This window comes from Macaca thibetana, chromosome 6 (assembly GCF_024542745.1).
Source record: "Macaca thibetana thibetana isolate TM-01 chromosome 6, ASM2454274v1, whole genome shotgun sequence".
NCBI classification, from domain to species: domain Eukaryota; kingdom Metazoa; phylum Chordata; class Mammalia; order Primates; family Cercopithecidae; genus Macaca; species Macaca thibetana.
The window spans coordinates 47,568,931-47,589,749 of record NC_065583.1 but is presented as its reverse complement, the minus strand read 5'-3'; the positions used below and the strand labels follow the sequence as shown (position 1 = coordinate 47,589,749).

Sequence of the window (20,819 nt, the reverse complement as noted above, 5' to 3'; positions counted from 1 at the left end):
GTTTCCTCATTAGTCAAATGGGGATACGAGTCCCTATGTCATAGGGTTGGTGTAATGACTAAATGAGATAATGTGTGTGAAGCTCTTGACAGGATGCCTGGCACATAGCAATCACTCAGTATATGAGGTTGGTCATTGTGCAGATGATGGCGAAGGAATCAGTGCTGCCTGGACAAGGGGGTCCTGCGGGGCTGCACCAACTTCTGGGGAACAAGTCAGAGCTCTTGTTCCTTCCCAGCTTTCCAAACCCTCCTAAGCCATCCAGGCCTACATGAACTCTACCTCCTTCGGGAAGCCATCCTGACTACTCCAGTCCACGCTGATCTCACCATATCTGAGCTCTTTCTGTGCACTATCTGTATAGACTACTCTAGCACCTAAATTGGTTCTAATAACTCTTTAGCTTCTCAAAGCAACCAAAGGCTCCTGGAAGGCAGACACCTCTAGTCCTTCCCTCTCCACAGCCCAAGCCAGGGCTAGGTACACAGTAGATGATCCCTTAGCAAGCCTTCAGACTGATTTCAGTGTGGCTGTGGATGCCTGTGACTCAGCCTTTCTCTCCCTCACTCCTCCTCACAGCCCTACTCTCCCTACTCACCCACCCTCTCCTCTGGTTCCAGCCAGCAGGGTGGGGAGTTGGAGCTATGACCCCATAGGACGGTTGTTCCCAGACTATAAAATGTCCAAAGAAACTTGAGGGTGGGGGAGTTAACAGATGGGGAAAAAAATGTTCCTTATTTTCTTTTGCCAAATAAGGACATGAAAAAATAAACTTGTCCCACCATCATTTTAGTAAAGAAAGGATGTTTTCACACCAATAAATAAGGGCATAATCCTTGATTAAAGGCTAATACCAAGCTGGAAAGTTTTAACCTTATTGAGAAAACAAAACAAAACAAAAAAAACCTCACTGTTGTTCTGAATTCTCTCCTTTCTCCAAGGACTGGGGAACACGTCAGCCTCCACTGGTCTGTGTCGGGGGAACTCATGGGTCTGGGGACAGCTATTCTGGAGAAGGTTCCTGCAGAACCAGGGTTCCCTACAAACACAGGACCCCTAAAGCCATTGGGTTGGGCAGATCCAGATTCCCTTTCAGCTGTCCCAGAGGAGGCTCACCCCAAGCCAGACCCTACCTATAACCTTAGGAGCTGAGGTGGGGGAGGCTCTGAGACCCTGTCCCTGTGCCTCTCCCCTCCGGGCAGGGTCGAGCCCCCCCTTCCCCGCCAATCCGGAGCAGATGAGGCGAGACTGAGCGGCAAGACCACCCTGGGAGGAGGCTGGGGAGACCTCTCCCCCTCATCTCTATCACCAAACTGAGCACTCGTGCCCATGCCACCCCCCAGCCCCGGCCTGGGGAAAGGAGGAAAAGTGGGCACTCTAGCCCGGAGGTGGCGGGGGAGGGGGTTGTGGTGTCCGAGGTACCCCGCTGGGCGGCACAGATAGGATCTGAACACAGGGAAGCATGCCCTGGCTCTTTGATCCGCAGCCAGCCACGCCTGGCCTGGACCCGGAGGGAGGCACGGCTGTCTTCCGGCCCGGCTTTGCACCGCTGCCAGGGGTCCTGTGGGGCCCTCAGCGGGACAGGCGTCCAATACCCCGCCCTGCCGCAAATACCCTCTATTCCAACTGCTCTCAGAAGAGGCCTGAGCGTCTACACTGAGTTCAGCACAGAAACCTGCTAGGGGGGCTGCGGTTGACTGCATCGCGATCCAAAGGACCAGCGTCTTTTGTAGATTCAGTGGCTGAGCCAGGCCAAGTGTGCCGTGGAGGCCCGCGTGGACGCAGACCCGGGTGCTATGCAGATGCGCTGGAATCCAGGCACTTTCCCGCGCTCCGCAAATCTAGATGTTTCAGCCTGGATCGAGCGAGGGTTAGAGGATTAGTCAGGCCAGGGTCAACTTGAGAGTCATGTGCTCCCTAAATGCGACTTCTAGGGTGGAGTTGCTGTGGACGAGGGATCCACGTCGGAATCCCGCGCCCACGTGGCTGCCCAAAGCTCTGAGTCTCCGGGATGCAGGTTCTAGTCATGGTACCGAGTTGGGAGAGTAGCAGGGGCTGGGACTTGGAGGATCGGCTGAGGTCTGATGCTCTTGGCTGTGTTCGCGGCTCAGAGCCGTCGCCTGCCCGAGGGGCCCGTCACAGATGTGTGATGTACAAGCTCTGCATGCAACCGGAGCTCAATAAAGGTGCGAAGGGGGGTAGGCTTGTGTTCGCGCTGTATGCAGGCAGTCTAGAGGGAAGTCTCTGATTGGCACAGGGATGGAGGATGGGGCAAGAGCCGCGACAGCGCCGCGGAGTCCCAACGCTGCCGGTTCCCTGGGGTCCGAGCACAGCCTCAAGCAGCCCCAAGCCCTAGGAAGCCCCCAGTTCAAAGCACAGGGCGCACTGGAGGCTGAGCACCATACAGTTCAAACCAAGGCTGCAGTGGTAAGCCACGCCCAAGTCCCAAGGGCCTAGGGGACTCCCGCCCTCGGCAGCTGGAGGAGAAACTTGGGCGCAGGAAGCAGGGGGAATATCGGTTGTAGCTGAGTAAGGGGGGCGTCAGGAGTTCCCTTTAGAGTCTCTGCGTTTCGGAAGAAGGGTGATCATTCTCAGGCTCGCCCGACTTCTCGCTCGGGGTGCGCTCCGGGAGAGCGAGCCCTTTAAGGCTACGCCCAGTGGGCGCGTCCCGGCCTCACCCGGGAGAGGAGGGGCGGGGCGGACCTGTGTCCCGCCCCCGGCCGGGCCCGCCCCCACCGCCCGCCCCGCCCCCGGCACTCGGCCGGCGGCGCCTTTGATGTTCGGACCCGCCAGCTCCCGGAGCCGCTCTGCCCAGCGCCCTAGCCCGCGCCTGCAGCCCGCCCAGGCGGAGTCAGCCCGCGCTCCGCCCGCCGCGATCCGGGCTCGGAGGTTCGGACTCCGGGCTCGCCGCCCCCCGGGCCGGCTGCGCGCCCCGCACTCCCCGCGCCCAGCGCCCCGCGCCACGGCGAGCGGAGCGCACCATGCCGCAGCTGGACTCAGGCGGGGGCGGCGCGGGCGGCGGCGACGACCTCGGCGCACCGGACGAGCTGCTGGCCTTCCAGGATGAGGGCGAGGAGCAGGACGACAAGATCCGCGACAGCGCCGCCGGTCCCGAGCGCGACCTCGCCGAGCTCAAGTCGTCGCTCGTGAACGAGTCCGAGGGCGCGGCCGGCGGCGCAGGGATCCCGGGGGTCCCGGGGGCCGGCGCCGGGGCCCGCGGCGAGGCCGACGTCGGGGCCGAGGTGAGCCCCCGCCGGCGCCGGCTCCTCCCCCGCGGTCGCCGCGCCCCGCCGCCCCAGCTGCGCGCGGCCCTCGGGGTCTCCAGCGCGCAGGGCGTCCCTGCCCCGGCTTCTGCCCCGATCCCCGCGGTCCCACCGCCCCTCACTCCCCTCCGGTTCTCCCTCCAGGCTCTCGGGCGGGAACACGCTGCGCAGAGACTCTTCCCGGACAAACTTCCAGAGCCCCTGGAGGACGGTGAGTTTCGGCCCGGCCCGGCCCCCCTTCCTCGCTCTCAGGCCCTGGCCTCGGTGGGACGGGGACGCCGAGGACCGCGGGAAGCCGGGTGCCTCCTCCACCGCAGCTCGGGAGGCGGCAAAACCCAGGGGTGGGGAGTGGGGGGCGGGCTTCCCGGGCGCCGCCGGGTCGAGTCACTTCCGGTGCCCTGACCTTTATAGGAGTAAACAGACCCCCGCCATCCCCGCCTCCCCTCCTGCCCAGGTGACTGACTAATCCGCCGTCTTCAGGAGACAGAACTGGCCAAGGTTTCTTGGTTGGAGGGCGAGGGGGGCGGGGGGAGGTCAAGTAGTGGCCACCTCGGGGAGGCCTGCACTCCAGGTCCTTCCCCTACAACTTGGCACTGCGGATACTCCCAACCCGTTCCTTCCCAAATCAGGAACTTGAAGGGGACCCCTTGGCAATTCTTTTTCTCTCAAGAGCAGACAGCCTTCAGTCCCAGCCGCCACCAGGGCTGGTGTGTCTGACCCAGCTGTGGTTTTTCCAGGCCTGAAGGCCCCGGAGTGTACCAGCGGCATGTACAAAGAGACCGTCTACTCCGCCTTCAATCTGCTCATGCACTACCCACCCCCCTCGGGAGCAGGGCAGCACCCCCAGCCGCAGCCCCCGCTGGTAAGTGGACCCCGCAGCCGGTGCCGCCCTGTGCTTGCAGCCTCCTTGACCAGGTAGGTGAGGCACCGGCAAGACACTTCTGCCTGGAACGAAATAGACGAGACTCCTGTGCTGGTCTTTCTTCCCATACACACCCAGTGGGATCTGAACCAAAAGGAGAACTTTGCTGAAGGAAGGAGAGGCCGCCCTGGGGCACCCCCTTGCCCTCTGGCTCTTGGCTTTTGTCTTCCCAGCTTGCTCATAAGCAGGTGCAGTCTGTCCTGGTGCGGGGTGATGCCAGGGTGGGGTCTTCTTAGAGAACTTTTGAGTCGAGACCACCGTCTCTCCTGGCTGCTCTGATCTCATCTCAGAGCTTTGCAATTAACTTTCTAACTAGCCCAGGAAACCCTGAGCCTCCTTGGCGCTTGGAGGAGTGAGCAGGAAAGCTGATCTGTTCAGGTGCCCTGGTTGTGCAGGAGAAACGTGCTGTACTCGGCTGTGTCCTTACTGGCGTGAGTGCACCCTTGCCAAAGAAGGACCCTGAACACCATGTGTGGAAAGTGGGTTCTTAGGAAACTGGCTTGGTCTCAGACACACCAGGAAGGGTTGGCAAAGGTGCTACAAATCAGGGATGTTGAGAAGGGACCAGTTTAATGAATTCGGGAATTAAATATTTTTAAGTCCCAGTGCTTTGAAAACATTTCATGATCATTACAAACCATGCCCATTGGTGCAGATGACCTAAAGTGCGAAGAGCCTATTCTGAGTGCTTTGGAGCAGTACAGCTGTGCTTTTAAAGAAATTCCTATTCGTGTTTCACACTCTTCTCAGTTGGTCCAAGTTGGAGTGAAGGTACATGGAAGGTTTGGAGACTGTGGTAAGCGAGTGTTGGGTGTGAATGTAAGCCCAGTGCAGGTGGGGCTGGCAGGCTGGAGGCTCACATGGCTACAGTGGGGTCACCAGAGGGAGGAGAGTAACTGCTAGGCTGTTTCAGACCAGGAGTGAAGAGGGTGGTTCTGAGAGCTGCTGGATGCCAAGTCAGTGGGAGTGAGAAGACATACAGGCTTTCCAGAAGCCCAGGCTGGAAAACCTGTTATATGGCCAGCTCTAGAAATGAACTCCTTGCCCTTTGGGCCCCTATTTCCTCATCTGTAAAATGAGCATGTTTTCCAAGTAGTCTCTGTATCCGACTTTCTGCTCTGGAGTGGCTTGGTATATGAGGTGGTTCACTTCCTTCCAAGTCTGTGAGGTGAGGGGCGTGCCCCCCAGCATTCCCGCCCGATGCAGTCACTATACCCAGAGAACTCACCCTGCATGAGCCCATGCTTAACGAAGATGCATTTTGGATCCCTACAAGATGTAAACCCTTAGATTTGGGACCAGGTTAACATAACTTACCAGTGCCAAACTTCTGACAGGTGAGCCACTTGCATGGGGGCCGGGGTCACCTTGGAACCATGATTAGACAAAAGGCCTCGGCCCAAGGCTCCACTCCAGCCTCCTGGGGCTCCACAGCAGCACAGGGAAAAGGCCTCCTTTCGGAGGTCATCTAGTGGTGTGGGCAAGTGCTGGGGGAGTATCTGGAGCAGGGAAGGCCTTGTTCTGCTGTCAGGGTATGGGTGATGGAACCATTTGGTGTCCTTTGGCCCACATGGGTCAAGAGTGGGCTCTCAAAGTCAGGACAGTGGGGGAGGCACACCACCACTGACCTGGGTCATTCATTTTTCACCTTTCAGTCTTTCTCAAGCTATAGCAGATACATTTCTATGTATCGCACCTGCTCCTATAGGTACATATCCCCTTGCCCTCCTCCCCACGCAGCCACAGTCCCCACCGTGTGGCTTCTGGGCACACATGAGGAGAAGAAGGACGGGCTCTGACACTGGCTCTCTGTGCCCTGGCCTCAGCTGCTCTGGGGGGCTGCAGAAAAGGACAGAGGCAAAGGTGTAAGCTGGAGTGACACTGGGTGAGGAAGGTGTATGTGAATGTAGGGGAACCTCTTTTAAGCAAACCTGACAGTTATAAACACATAGCAAGTCAGAGTATTTGCTTGTATTACCTGAAGACGTGTGGGCATTTAAAATGTGATTGGGTTTTACCAAGCAAAATGAATCCACCCCCACATTTTAGAAGCACATTTATCATTGGATTCAAGGTTCATGTGTCTGGAACCCGGAATGATCCTCTTATCTTGGGTCAGGAGCCCCTTGCAAGGGCCCTGAGGAAAAATTGCCTTTGGAAGATTTTTCCAAAGCTGGTCACTTTCCCAAGCCCATCTTTAAAGGACAGACAGCTTGCTGCTCGGGTCCTGCCACAGGCCTTAGATCCAGGCCCCCATGCCCTTTGCCCGGTCTTCTCTGAGGGCACCCATGTGGTCAACACTTAGCTGAGAGGCTTGAGGCCAGTCATTGGACCTCCCTTGGGAGTGGGGAAAGCCTGTACCAGGGACCTGCTCTGCCCATGTGGGTGGGATGCCCATGCGGCTGCTGTGTTAAGAGACCTCGAAACAGGCCAGCTCGAACCTTGCCGGGAGCAATGGGCTGAATGACTACCCCACAGCCAACTGCCACGGGACATACTTTTTTTTTTTCTTCTGAAAAGGTTCCTTCTTTTTGGTAGTTGGCTTCTCTTAAGCTTGTTAGAGGAAGAAAAAATTAGGTCAAAGTTTATTCCATGAACACTGTCAGGCACCTAATGTAGGCTTGCAGGCAGTTACTGGCCTAGACCAGTAACCAGGGTTTTTTTGTTTTGTTTTGTGTTTGTGTTTGTGTTTTTTTAGAGACAGGGTCTCACTCTGGTGCCCAGGCTGGAGTGCAGTGGTGTGATCTTGGCTCACTGCAGCCTCGAACTCCTGGGCTCAAGCGATCCTCCCACCTCAGCCTCCTGAGTAGCTGGGACAACAGGTATGCACTACCATACCCAGCTAAGTTTGTTTTTGTTTCTGTAGCGACGGGTCTCACTGTGTTGCCTGGGCTTTGGTTTGGTTTTGTTTTCTCTTCTCTGCTTTGAGACCTGAGAGTAGGTGGAGGTAGTGAGTGGGAGGATAGTGAGCTGATCTTAGGCTGTACTCTGGGGGGATTCTGGGATGAGTAAGGCATCGTTCCTTAGGCAAACTCAGGTTCCTGGATGCATACAGCAGTGTAGTCAGTCTTGTCATATCCAAAAATGATGTGAGGCCGCGTTGCGCTGTGGCTTCTTCTATGAGCTCCACTTGGAGTCTGTAGCTTGGACAGATGCCGAGCCTTTTGCCATTTTGATGAAATATCCAGAATAGACACATCCATAGAGACAGAAAGAGGATTCGTGCTTGCTAGGGGCTGACGGAAGAGGGGCCCAGGGAGCGACTGCGCATGGGTATGGGGATACTTTCTGGGGTGATGAATAGGTTCTGGAATTAGATAGTGGTGGCAGCTGCACAATCTTAGGAATATACTAAAAGCCACTGAATTATATACCTTTAAAACAGCGTATTTCACGATATGTGAATTACATCTCAATTTAAGAAGGCTGAAGCCTTTGGCTGTTGCAGGCTTGGGGCCATGTGTTCCTGTCCCTGATCTCCACAGCCATCCAGATGCCTAGGGATGCCCCAAGCCAGGGGGTCAGGCGTCAGGTGTCAGGTCCAGCAGAAGGAGCCTCACTGAGGCAGTGGACTCATGTTGGGACTCCCGGCAGGTCCAGAGCGTGCCCGGGGGAACAGGAGGTGAGGGTATGAGCAAGGCTCCAGCAGAGGAAGGAAGTGCTGCTGACGCATGGCCAGCCTGTCCGAGGAGCTCTGCAGAGATGAGTAGGTGCAGGAGCACCACCGGCTTCCACATGCTGCAAAGCGAGCCATGGGCCTTGCTGAAAAGTGTTAGTTATTGGTGTTGAGCGCCAGTCCTGGTTGGAGTGAAGCCTATTAGGTGGGAATTTGGCACCAGGCTGGGTATCAGGTACTGGACCCCCAGACTGGAACCAGGCTCTTCCCCTGGGAGTGCCCGGCTGAGCAGAGGAGACAGAGACCTGAAGCAGAGCTGGCCAGAGGAGTGCTGTCACTGAGGTGTCCCGGGCAGAGCCAGCCCCAGCCCCGGCTGTGAGGGAGGGCCCACTGAGCAGCACTCTGAAGGCCACAGGGTTCGGATGAAGACAGAGGAGGGACTGGCAGGCCCCAGGCTTCCCTCTGAACACATCCCAAACCTCCCTACTTCTCTGCAGTCAGCACCCGAAGCCCCAGCCATCGCCATCTCTCACCCAGACAGCAGCAACAGCCTCCAGAGGACCCCTCCCTCACCCCCAACCCCCATCCTAACCCACAGTCCAGGCTTCATGTAGCAGCCAAGGGGTCCTTTAAAAACAGAATCAGATCACATCTCTTACCTGATTAAACTCTGCATTAGCTTCCCATTGCTCTTGGAGTAAGGTCCAAGCCACTCACCACGGCTGAGCGCCTGGGTGGCCCCCACCAGCCGCCCCTCATCACCTGCACCAGCCTCTTGCTGTCTCCCTGACGGCAGTCCCCTCCCTGTCCTGGGGGTCTTACAGCGAGCAACTTCTTTCCACCCCAGGACTCCTACACTGTTTCCCTCCGCTTGGAAGTCTCTGCCGCAGCCCTGCACATAGCCGCCACCTTTTCATTCCTCACTCAGGGCTCAATTCACATGTCTCCACCTCAGGGAGCCTCCTCTGACCATTCCCAGTGGGCCCCTCCTCATCCCTCGACTCTGGCTGCCTTGCCCGCCCTGGCAACTCTTTAGGCTCAGACGGTTGGCACTGCTTTACAATGCACTCACCATGCTTAACCCAAAGAAAGCCCGGCTGTTCGTTTCCACCTCTGCACAATGGGAGTGGTGAGCCCTCCTCCCAGAGTTGGAGGACCAGCAGCAGTGCCAGGGAGGGGCCCAGAGAGGTGCCAGTGCAGCCTGGCCAGGGGGAGTCAGCCATGACTGAACCCTTCTCCCTTGCTGGCCTGGCTCCCAGGGGGCCAGTGGTGGCTCACTCATGGGCCCCACATGGACTTGGGCACGGAGGGGTCTGGAGGTCTGAACCCGGGGACTGGGGACTCAGGTGTACAGGCCACCTACTCACTACCCTGCCTGACCCAGAATTCTTAGGAGGGAAAGTGCTATCCCTGGGGCCACCAGGGAGCCACAGCCACTCATTCCTTCCTCAGAATTCTCTCCTGCCACCACAAAGATTGATCTGAAAGAGACTCCCCTTCCTTGTCATGTAAAAGTCCTTTACATGAGACATCAGAAGCTTAAGCTGTTTTGTTTAAAAAAAAAAAGAAAAAAAAAAATGGCGCGGTGGCTCATGCCTGTAATCCCAGCACTTCGGGAGGTCAAGGTAGGTGGATCACTTGAGGCCAGGAGTTCAAGACCAGCCTGGCCAACATGGTGAAACCCAGTCTCTACTAAAAATACAAAAATTAGCTGGGCATGGTGGCGCATGCCTATAATCCCAACTCCTCTACTCGGGAGGCTGAGGCAGGAGAATCGCTTGAACCTGGGAGGTGGAGGTTGCAGTGAGCCCAGATCAGCCACTACACTCCAGCCTGGGCAACAGAGCCAGACTCGTCAAAAAAAAAAAACCAAAAAACTCTCATGGCCATCAGCCTGGGAAGCCATGGCCACCCTGTGCGTGCCCCTCATTCTTGCCATGATGCCACAGGTGTGGGCAGCCTCCTTGCTCGCAGCCTCCCCTGTGGCTCTGGCTTGCTCCCGGGCTGCCTTCTTTCCCAGGGTGAGTGATGTTCTGTACACATCACTCCTTCATTTCCACCTTGACTTTTTCCTGAAGCATAATACCCACACAGAATTATGGGGTCAAGGGGCAGGAAGAGTCAAGGCGTTTGCTTCCCTGGTGGCCCAGTTCGCTGTAGGTTCTGAGCTGTGAGTGTCCCGTGCTTACAGTGGCTCAGCACAGCTGACATGGAGTTCTGCCTTGTTTGCTCTGCATTGAATAGGTTTGTGGTGGGCAGTGCGACTGTGAGCTATTTTGAATTACATTTCTTTCCTTGGAAGGCTGCCTGCGTAGTATTGGCTATCACATTTGAAAAATCTGCAGCCTCTTCTCCGCTGCTCCGAAGGTGGGACTTTGAGGGTGGCTCCCTCAAAGCCAGGAGAGCACCATGAAGGGGGCCGATGCTGCAGACCCCTGGTTAGAGCCAGGCTTCCTGCCCCACCCTGTCCTGGGAGCAGGGAGGGATGGCTGGGAATTCAGGGTGGCTTGCCCCTCCTCTGGAAAGTCAGAGTGAGTACCAGCTCAGCAGGGCAGAAAAGACCTTCCCAAGACCCAGGGCTGGCAAAGAGCCGTGGATTGGTTGCTGAGACCTGGGATCCTTCCCCCAGCTCTACCAGGTTCCACCAAGCCAGTTTCCACAGCAGCACTCGGGAATATTCATACCAGCACTGCCACCTCCTCAGCTGCTCTGAGACTCAAGTGAGCGGGGCTGAAGCAGATGAGGGTGGCCCCCTTTCTGGGTCTGTGGAGACCATACCCCATCCCCTGCCCCTCCAAGGAGGGAGGTTTAGCTGAGCTTAAGCAGGGCTCTGGGGGTGCTGGTTTAAAGTCACATAACTGCTGAGGTCAGGTGGGTCAGGGGTGGGCCCAGAGCCTGCTGGAGGTGCAAGGCAAGCCACAGCCCCTCTGAGCCTCCACAGGCTGTTGCGGTCCCAAAGCCATACAGTCACACCCCTCACACCTTGTGACTGGTGCTTCCTGCTGCTGTGTACAAACAAGGCTCCGTTGGAGGAAACAGGTGTTTTATCAGGTCACAGGGGCCCCCACCCCCAATGGTACAGTGCACAGATCCTCCTGCTGCAGGTGGGGACAGGGAGGCCAGATCAGGGAAGGGACTTATCCAAGGCCCCTTAGAGGAATGGACAGAGGGAAGGTGTTGAGTCTGCGCGATGCACCCTCTGATACTGTATCTGCCATTCTTTGGGTGGCCCTGGGTGAGTTACTTAGCCCTCTGGGCCTTAGTTTTCTTATCGAAAACTGAGGATAATGAGGGTTCTCACCTGTTTGGGTCAGTATGGAATGGAAAGAGACAGTGTATGTGAAACCCAGCACACAGTAGGTGCCTCCTGAGTGGCAGTGGTGGTGGAGGGAAGGCCTCTACTAGGAGTGTGAGTGCTCCGAAAGCTGAGGTGGGACTGGGGCCTTGGCTGCACTTTCCTTTCCCAGCTCCCCTGGGACAGTGTCCTCTGGCCTACCCTACCCTTGGGCCCTCAGCCTGTCGATAGACTACACTTTCTCTGCTGTAATCTGGGGTCCACACCCCGACTGAGTCCCTTCTCTATACTTGACCTGGGTTAGCACGTGGCGGGCTCCCTCTGCCCTTCCAGAGCTCAATCCTGGGAGACAAAGAGACTTTCACTGGGAGCCTCTAAGTTGGCTTTGAGGTTCTGCTGGAGTTGGAAAAAGGGCACAGGGGAGGGAGAGGCCAGTGGGGGCAGCAGGGGAGGCTCCTGAGAGAGGGGCCTGCACAGGTGAGAGGGGGAGAACACTCTGGGCGGGGGCCCTGCTGGAACAAAGGAGGAGAGAGGCAGAGGCTGGCATGCTCCACCAGCAGAGGGGCAGACAGAGGCCCAGGATCTGTGAGGGATGTGCGGTGACGCTGGAGAAGAAGGGCTCAGCCTGTGACCTTGGTGCTGGGGCAGCACAGGTTCCAGAGCCTGGGAGAGGCTGATGGGCACATGCAGCATGTTGGCGTCATGGTAGGGCAAGGCGGTGCCCACCTGCAATGGTGTGAATTGGACACGGAGGACAAAGGCGGGGAGAGCCAGCTGCTGGGGCAGGGTGCATGCTAGGAGGCATGGGGATCATGGGAGGAACTTGAGCAGAGCCAAGAGAGGGGTAGGCTTTGGGCGGAGAAGACCCAAGGGTGTTGGGCAGTGCAAGGCAGGGCTACCTCAGAGGTGAGAAGTTTCCATTTTCCCGTCCTTCCATTTGACTCTCATGCTGTCTCGGGGTTCGGGAGCCTAGGGTCTGGCCCTCTGATTACTGAGGGGAACTCTGCCCCACAGGTCAGTGGCTTGCTCAGGTCCCAAGGCCCATTGGTGACTTAGCCATGGTGTGGAGAGCATCTCTGACCAGCACTGTCTCTAGCAGAGCTCCAGGGTCCCTGGGGCTTTGGCAGGGGTGGAGGGTGGGTGTCTCCCAGAAACCAGGATGTTGTCAGCTTCTTCATTCAGGCAGTTTGCTGCCCTGTTTCGCCAACCTGTCATGCTTGGGGTCTGGACCTGGGAAACCGCCTCCCTCCCTTAAAAACGTGTGGCCCGCTTCCGCTGCTGCATGCAAGCTGTCTGCCGCCTGGGTGGGCTTGTCCTCCGCAGAGGTGCCCCCTTCCCCTGCTTTCTGCTGGAACATGGGGCTCCTCTTGGCCAGTTCCCCAGGGAGCAGAGGGCCTCCGTCCCTTGCTGGTTAGAGATTCTGGCCTAGGGCATAGCTGGGATGAGCCTGAGTCTGGCCCTCTTCTGGGAGGAGGCCACCTGCTTGGGTTCTGCTAGCAGACTACCCTAGTGCCAGAGCAAGCCTGGGGACACACAGCCCTCACTCCGCAGCCCCGACTCCACAGCTAGAACTCCCTGGAGATCAGAGGAGCAGACTGTGAAATAAGCTTCCTCCTAACCCCCCCACCCTGCCCCCCATTAAAACCACCAGCTTTCTCTTCAAGGGCAGGAAAGCTGTCTGGGCCCCACACCATGTGCTTCCAAATAATGAGTGTGCGGCAGAGGCTCCAGGCATGGATGGGCAGGACGTGGCCCCAGGGAACAGTGGGTGTGGGCTTTGGGAGTTTACATGGTTAGGGCTGCCCCCACTCCATGTCTGAGCTGGTTTGGGTGCCATTGGTGGCAAATCATCTCCTCCCAGGAAACCCAGTTTTCCCATGAGGGCAGGGAGCTGTGATGGGAAGGAAGCCATCCCTTCCCCTGCTGTGTGACCTCACACAAATCTGTGAACCTCTCTAGGTCTCAGTTTCTTCCTGTAAAATGGGGTGGGAATCCCTGGCCATGGAGAGGCCTGTGTGCTGGGTGGGCCTCAGCCGGGGTCTGCTGGGCAGCTCCCTGCAAGTACTGCTCCAGAGCCAGCCTCCCCATCAGGCAAGAAGGGGTCGTGGGGAGGGAGGGACAGGTGATGGGAGTCTAGGCCGAGGGATTCTGACTAACTCTGACCTGGCTCTGGTGGCAGCGGGCCCAGCCTCCTGGCCTGCTGGGCCGCCATCTGAAACGCATTACTGATGCTTTGTAAACTCCACATCATTTGGCCACATGAAAGCCTGGGACCTAAAAATAGCTGCTCCCAGAGGACGCCCCGCATTGGTGGGGCTCAGCTGACCTCTGCACGCACACCCACCCACCACCAGGCCACCTCCCTTGCCAGGGAGCCCCGACTGGCAGGGCCCCACCCACTCACCCTCGCAGTGTGGGCAGCCACTGCCTGGGGCCAATTTATCTGGGCACAGGTCTCACTTAGCTGGTCAAAGCTTCAGGCCCTGTGGCTGTACCCAGGGCAGAATGTCTGGGAGAGCCAGGAGGAGGCTGCTGAGGGTGAAGTGGTGGTCTCAGGACCCTTCCCCAGACTTGTCATGCCTGGAATGCTGGCGGGAAGCTTATTGGAAAGCTAGTGGAACCATCTTCCAGAAGAGGACACAGCAGCCCCAAGGAGGGGAGTACTGGGAGGGCAGTAGTCTGATGTTTATTTGGCCACTGTCCAATGTTGGACGAAAGAGTCACTGCCAACGTGCTTGTGAGAGTAGGGCACGGCCTGCCCGGGAGACCCCAGTGTCCAGTGGAAAACCCACTAAGTAGGAGGCAGCGCAGCACAGGCCTCCGAGCTGCTAGGGTTGACTCTTTGCCCTGCTGTCTGTGGGTTCCCTCTCCTTATGGTCTCTATGACCAACTGCAAACCACTCTTTTCCCTAAAAATAAACATGCTTATGGGATTGGGGGAAGCTTTGTAGCTATCAAAGGAAATAATAGGGTGTTTTAGAAAATTACATTGTGTTTTAAATAACCAGCATGAAAGTCATTAAGTTTGAAGTTTCATTCAAATCAGATGGCTCTGTGGCTGGCCCGGTGGCCAGGCAGGCAGAGGTGGGTGGGCCCTCTGAGATGCTGAGAGGCAGCCTGTGGAGAGCCTTGCGGCGGTGGCAGCAGTGAGGTCTCTGCTGGCTGGGTACAGCCATGGTCCAGGCTGGCTGGCCACTGAGTGCGTGCCTGGCTGCAGCAGCCACCCCAGAGCTCGCTGGCAGCCTTTGAAGCAGTGGGCAGCCCCATGGGTGGGGGTGTGGGGACAGATGAACCTGGAAGAGCCAAGGCCACAGGGTTGATGGCCATGTTGCAGGGGGTGGTGTCAGGGATGGAGTTGGGATCAGAAAGGGCTGGAGAGGATCTGTGGGGCCCAGGCCACATCTGTTCATTTCACCACTGGATTCTCAGCGCCCACCCTAGGGCCTGGCACACAGTAGGTGCTCAGTAAGCAGTTGTTGAAAGAATAACAACAACTACAGTAGTTCATGTGTCAAGCACTTCCCAAGCACCAGACCTGTGCCAGGGGCTTTTACTCCTGATGGTATCAAGATGGTACAGGTCGACAGGGCGTGGTGCCTCACGCCTGTAATCCCAGCACTTTGGGAGGCCGAGGCGGGCGGATCACAAGGTCAGGAGTTCGAGACCAGCTTGACCAACATGATGAAACCCCGCCTCTACTAAAAATACAAAAATTAGCCCGGCATGGTGGCGCACACCTGTAATCCCACTACTCAGGAGGCTGAGGCAGGAGAATCGCGTGAACCCAGGAGGCAGAGGTTGCAGTGAGCCGAGATTGTGCCACTGTACTCCAGCCTGGGCAACAGAGCTAGACTCTGTCTCTAAAAACACACAAAAAAAGATTATACAAGCCAAGAAAGCAGGTACTACTGTGGCCTCCCTTTTGCAGATGAGGAAACTGAGGCTCAGAGAGGATAAGGAATGCGCTAATACCTGGCAGAGTCAGGATTTGAACTTTGGTTTGTTTTACCCTGAAACCCATGCTCCTCCCTGCTCTGTCCCACTTGCTGTAGAATGTGTGGAGATGGGGGACTGTGGGCCAAGAAGCTGGGTGATACCCCTAGCACACTGCCAGATTCATAAGCTGGACCCAGCTGGATTCCTCTGGCCCCAGAGAAAGGCCATTGCTCTCACTGCCTCCCCAGGGGTACCTCATAGCTCTGGGCCTGGGTCAGGGATGACCCCTTTTCTCCCCAGACACCTGGCAAGTTCAGGGCTCCCAGGGCCAAAAGGGCTGTCTTTCTTACTTGAAAGGCAGATGCCCAGGGCTTCCAGAAGAAATGTTACATGGAAAAGTATCCGCAAATGACATTAGGATTGATTCTGATTTGGTGCGTGATGGAAGGACAGTTAAGGCCTGTCTATAGGTGGATCACTTTCTCTTTCTAGTGTTGGTCCTGATGCAGCTCAGGGCCTACTGTTGGACTCCTGGGCCAGGCACCCTCCTCTGTATGGTCCCGGGCTGGGCTAGGGGGTTTCCTAGGCTGAGTCGTGCAAAATGCTGGATTGAGGCAGCTGAGGGAGTCCCAGCATATGGGTGCACCCACCCACCTTATTCCCCCATGGGAAAGCTGCTTAGGAACCAGAGCTGCTGCCAGCCCCACTGGGGCACTTTGAGGGCAGTTTCTTCTTCTCTCGCTGCCCCACCGCCTCCCACCCTCTCACTCTGGTCATTGTGGGCCAGCCAGGAGCTCAGTGATCTGGCCTGACAGGAATCAGGCAGTGGTCCAGAGGAAATCAAGGGCTGGCGGCCCCAACCTGGCACAGTGCTGGCGTTCCTGAAAAGCCTTTTTCTTGGGACATACTTGCTTTTGATTTTTCTCCTTTTGTTTCACTTTGTTCTTAAGTAAAAAAGGAATATTAAGAAAAAAGCACAAATATTCATCTAATCCTCATAGCAACCCCATGAGACCTGGATGTTTTACAGATGGGGACCCCCAGGCATGGAGAGACTTGCACCTAGTGGGTACTGGAGGAGGGATTTGAACCCAGACATCTGACTCGGCATTCGCTGTCCCTCCCCTTACACTCCGTTGCATCTTTGGCCGCGCACATGTGTGTTGCAGCCACAGCTGGGTGCCTGGCTCACCGTCGCATCCCTTCCCACTCCTCAACCCCAGGAGTTTGGTATTTCGTCCTCTGCCCTGGTTGTGTAATGCTACACCCAGGTGTGTTTCTGAGAGCTGTCTGGGGCAGTTTTGTGTGACCCTCCCCTACTCGCTTCATGAAGGGCTCTCCTGAGGCTCCCATGCAGCTGGCACAGCCCAGCCTCCTCCCTCTGCTCACACTGGGTGTGAGGGCTCGGGCAGCAGCACACAAGGGCCTGGCACCTCCAGGAGCTCCTTTCCATGCCTTGTTTCCCTTTGGATAAATGGCTAGACAGTCCAGACAGAGCCCCAGGGGCCTTGACTGGCCGTAGCTGGGGGAGTGAGCGCTTCATGACCATGGCCTCAGGGCAGGACTGTCCTCCTAGGCTGGTGCAGGCTGCAGGACAGAACACATGACTTGGAGACCCCTGTTTTGTCTTTGCTCCTCAGAGGCTGCTAGATTAAATTGGGGCAAGAATGCAGGGCCGAGGCTGGGGAGGCGATCTCCAAGGCTCTGTCCCTCCGCCCTTGAGCCCCTGCCTTTTTGGGCCTTGCCTGGACTCTGTCATTCCTAGGCTTGGAGCTAGACAAGCCGCGGTGAGAGCACCCCAGCCTCCAGGGGCTGTCCCACCCCTCCTCACACGTGGGGCCAGGGAGCACCAGCCAGACCCTGTGGGAGGGATGACCTCTTGCTTTTCTTTTGGTCATTTATGACTGAGAATCAAAATCACTTCCTTCAAGGACAGAGTGCCCTCACCTAGGGCCGGGGGGAGGTCAGAGCCACACTACTAGCCAATTGATTTCAAGGAAGATGCTTGGCAGGCTGCTGCCAGCAGAAGTGCTGCCTGTTGAGGCCTGTCACTGAATGGTAAAGATCTGTGGCCAGAAACCCCAATGGGCCAGATTCCAATCCAGATCCATCACTGCTTGCTGCGAGACCTTGGGCAAGATTCTTAGCTTCTCTGTGCTTCACTTTCCTCGTCTGCAAAGTCCGTATGCACAGCACAACGTGGTTGGGAAGACGTGGGATTCCGGCAGGGGTGGAGCTCTGCAGACTGCGAGACACTCAGTTGGCTGTTACTAGTGGGGGCTGCCATCTCTAAATCTGCACCTCTGGTATTTTCCTGCCTTTTCTGGAAAACAGCCTGAGAACTCCTCAAACACCTGCATCCCCAGATCCCTGTTTTCCATTCCCTACTGCCAAAGACAGCGTAGCTATGAGGTTGTGCTCGGTCCACAGTCCACGCTGGGCTTCTGGACGGCTAGGCACTGATGAGGAGCTGCATGAGTAACTGCCTGGGCTGGGGGTTGCCCAGCCTCAGGGCTGCTGTGCAGTCTCCAGGCTGTGTTGGTAGCATCAACTAGCAGCTCAGTTGCAGCAGCTCCCGGAAGCTTATATTTTCCTCTAAAAACATCCTGTCCTGAGGGGCGTTCACCTCAAAGTGGAGGAAGGAAAACACAAGTAAACGAATGCATAGAAACCACTGGAGGCCATGGGCCAGGCCACTCGGCTAAGTGGGGCTCAGTGAGTTCCGAGGGTGCCTTGGGCCGGGCTGGGCTAGAGCAGGCCTGTGGTTTGCCAAGGCTGCATGCAGGGACTCCAGTCCCCACCTCCGCTGTGGCAGGCCCCTTTATCTGATGTCAAGGTCAGGCGGTGGGTGAACTGGCCACACGCACCTAGCAGAGCTCTGTGCAACTGTGGCAACAGCCTTGTGCCAGCAGGTGAGACTGAAGCCTCTTGGTCCAGGAGGGTGTGGCCTTGCCATCTCCCACCCCTTCCAGCTCAGCCGGCCACGCAGCCACACTCTGTGCTTTTTTCTGTGCTTTGTGGTGGGCGTCTGGCACAGGGCATCCAGCACGCTGTGGGCAGGGAGCTTGCGGGCCGTCCTTTGGAGAGCACTGTGTCCTGGGCAGTGGTGCCTGGAGCGGGGGCTAGGGATAAAAGGGCATGAGCAGGGGCGCCTCCAGCCTGGCTGGCATTCTCGGCCCTACTGGAGTATTATCTGCAGAGATGGGGTCTGTGAAAGCCCAAAAATCAAGGCCTGGTCCATATGCAGGCAAGCCTCGTCCCGCCCCCCGAGCAGTTGATTCTTATAGTCTGAGGCCTTGAGGGGCATCCTGCTCAGCAACTGGGCAGACAGACTCCTTGGCACTAAAGCGCCACTGGTGCTGGACAGTGGGGCTCCAGCTCTAGACACAGACTCCTGGGGAGCTGTAGGGCTGACTGGTGGGCCCTAACAGTGCAAAGAAGGAAAGTGAGAACTGGAGGGGCTGTGCCGGGGGAGCTGGGCCAAGGGCTGAGACCAGCCTGCACTATGCTTCCCAAGCCACTGCCCTGGCATGGCATGGCCCGGGTGTCTGTCCAAAAGAAGGGGTGCTTTTTCTAATTAGCACAAATGCCCTATGTAAATTAATGGCAGCCCTGATGTTGACTGGTCATTCTGACTCCCAAAGTATTACAGGCAGGAGAGAACAGGGGTAGGAGGAGGCCAAAGGGTCTTAGGTACCAGGTAGGATGTCCTGAGTCCAAGTAGTGGCTCTAGCCCCTCCCAGCTTCCTAACCTGTATGCTGCAGTGACCCTGTGCCCAGCCCCAGCCAGGGTGCCTTATTTAGTGCAGCCACATTCTCCCTAAACACTGGCTCACACACACCTCCCACCCTACCTGCACTGGACTCAACTTCAAGGGCCCAGTTCTAATACATTCCATATAAATAACTTAGGGCACAATCCCAGACCACAGGAAGGACAGGACAGATGAACAGTCAACTATAGCATAGTGGATCGGTGCTACAGAAGGAGCTGGGAATGAAGGAATGGCAAGGGACCCCTCCTCAGATAAGGAGGGTAGGATAGACTTCTAGGAGGAAGTCTCATTTATATGAGTCCTGAAAGATGGATAGGAGTTTGCCAAGCCAAGTAGTAAGAAGAGTGCTCCAAACAGAGGGAATCATGGCCCTCAGAGCCAGTGTCCCCACGTGGCTATAGTACAGAGTGAGAAGGGGAGAATGAGGCTGGCACCACTGAAGACCTGGAGAGCCCATAAAGGGCCCTGGCACTGACCTGGTAGAGGAAGGGCTGTGGGGCCACGGCTGACTTTCTCACCTCACTGAGCCCTGCTTCCCACATGTGTGAAATGGGAAGAATACATCATGCCTGCCTCAAGTGGGTTGTCACACATGGCATTTATGTTAGTCAGTGTCACCTCTGTGTGCTTGGCAAACAGAAGAGTAACCATAGCAATAGCCCACCTTTCTGTCTGGTCAGCCTTTGCCCTGGAGGCAACACAAGGCTCAAGGTGGGGATCTGCCCTTCCTTCCATCGGCTTTTCCCCAAGGCCTCTCCCAGCTCCGGTCCAGGCTTCAGGAGCAGCCTTCTGCTTGAGGGACCTGAGGGAAGAAGTCACAGCCCACAGCCCTGTGGCTGAGGACGGGGGCATGCACAGGTTCTGGAGGCACCGGGATTCTAGAGGTCTTCATGCAACAAGCCTGCTGAGTGCAGAGCCCAGACAGACAAAGAGATGCTAACAAGCAGACCCTGCCTTCCAGGACCCCCAGGCTAACCTCTGCTGGCTAGGCTGGTGGCACCCCAAGCCAGGTCACAGGCCTTTCCACAAGGTGACCCTTAGACTGAAGTCAGGATGAGAGTGGGCCAGCCTGGCCCAGAGCAGGAGGAAGTATGGAACATTGCAGGAGGAAGGCACCAGGGCCAGAGGAGCAGGCCGGCATGGCTGTGCCTTGGTGAGCAGGGGCCATGGCTGGGGCCTTGGGGCCATGCTCAACTACTGCCACCAGACAGGCTGCCAGTGTAGGCAGAACCCCCATCCCAGGGGTCCTAAAACTTGTTGGAGCATTTTTTGGGGTGAGGGAAGCACTGGTTCCGGTCACCCTGACCAGCCAGGCTGGGAAAGGGAGAGACTGAGTTTAGAACTGGGACAGTGTCCTGGGCACAATAATCATAGGCCCTTTGCACTGTCATGGGTGTCCTTTGCGGTGTCGTCCCAGCTCTGCCACTTACTAGCTGTGTGACCTCATGCCTCAGCTTCCCCATCTGTCAGGTGGGCATATTAGTTGTACCTAAATATCAAAGGTCTGTGTTAGGAGTATCTGAGCTCAACTCTGCCCGGTGCTCAGAACTCTGCCTCACACATGGGAAATGCTCCGCTCACATTAGCACATGCTTTTCTCTAGGCCTGAAGCATTTTTTTGCCTGGCATGTAATAGGAGCTCATAAATACACCCTGACCGAATGGTACCAATAGTGACCAGCTGAGCATCCTGATCTCTTGGGGGGCTGTTTCTGCTGGCACAGTCCCCTGCCACTGGGAGGCGTTCTTGGGAGGGCCTTAACAGGCCTCACCTATGCCCTACCCCCACAGGCTTGAGGCCAGAGGAAACAGCAACTTTCTTCGCTGGGAAAGTGTTGTGGGGCTCAAGCATTTGGGGGTTTTCAGAGTCAACCGTCAGAGGCGAGGGAGTTTCTCTGCTGGCGGTGGCAAGGGCTGTCAGCGTGCGCACAGCCTGCGAGCAGACCGCTGCGGTCTGCAGGGAAAATGCCGACTGTGTTTATTTTTCACCTGAGCCTGCAGGAAGTTGAGG

The 20,819-nt window shown here is 56.9% G+C and overlaps 2 protein-coding genes across 10 annotated transcripts in view; one reads left to right on the top strand and one right to left on the bottom strand.

The window, feature by feature from the left end:
• The window catches only part of VDAC1 (voltage dependent anion channel 1), a 394,265-nt gene that overhangs the window by 141,038 nt on the left and 232,408 nt on the right, over positions 1-20,819 (bottom strand). The gene's annotated exons all lie outside the window — the stretch shown is intronic.
• TCF7 (transcription factor 7) overlaps positions 2,982-20,819 on the top strand; it is a 38,659-nt gene continuing 20,821 nt past the window's right edge. For 7 of the 9 annotated variants that reach the window (XM_050792820.1, XM_050792823.1, XM_050792816.1 and 4 more), the window contains exons 1-3: positions 2,982-3,242; positions 3,408-3,474; positions 4,001-4,125. In XM_050792820.1, coding sequence (XP_050648777.1) covers positions 2,982-3,242; positions 3,408-3,474; positions 4,001-4,125 — 453 coding nt within the window. Of the gene's footprint in view, positions 3,243-3,407; positions 3,475-3,629; positions 3,762-4,000; positions 4,126-20,819 lie in introns of those variants that run through there. The other 2 variants (XM_050792822.1, XM_050792824.1) reach the window with 2 other exon arrangements.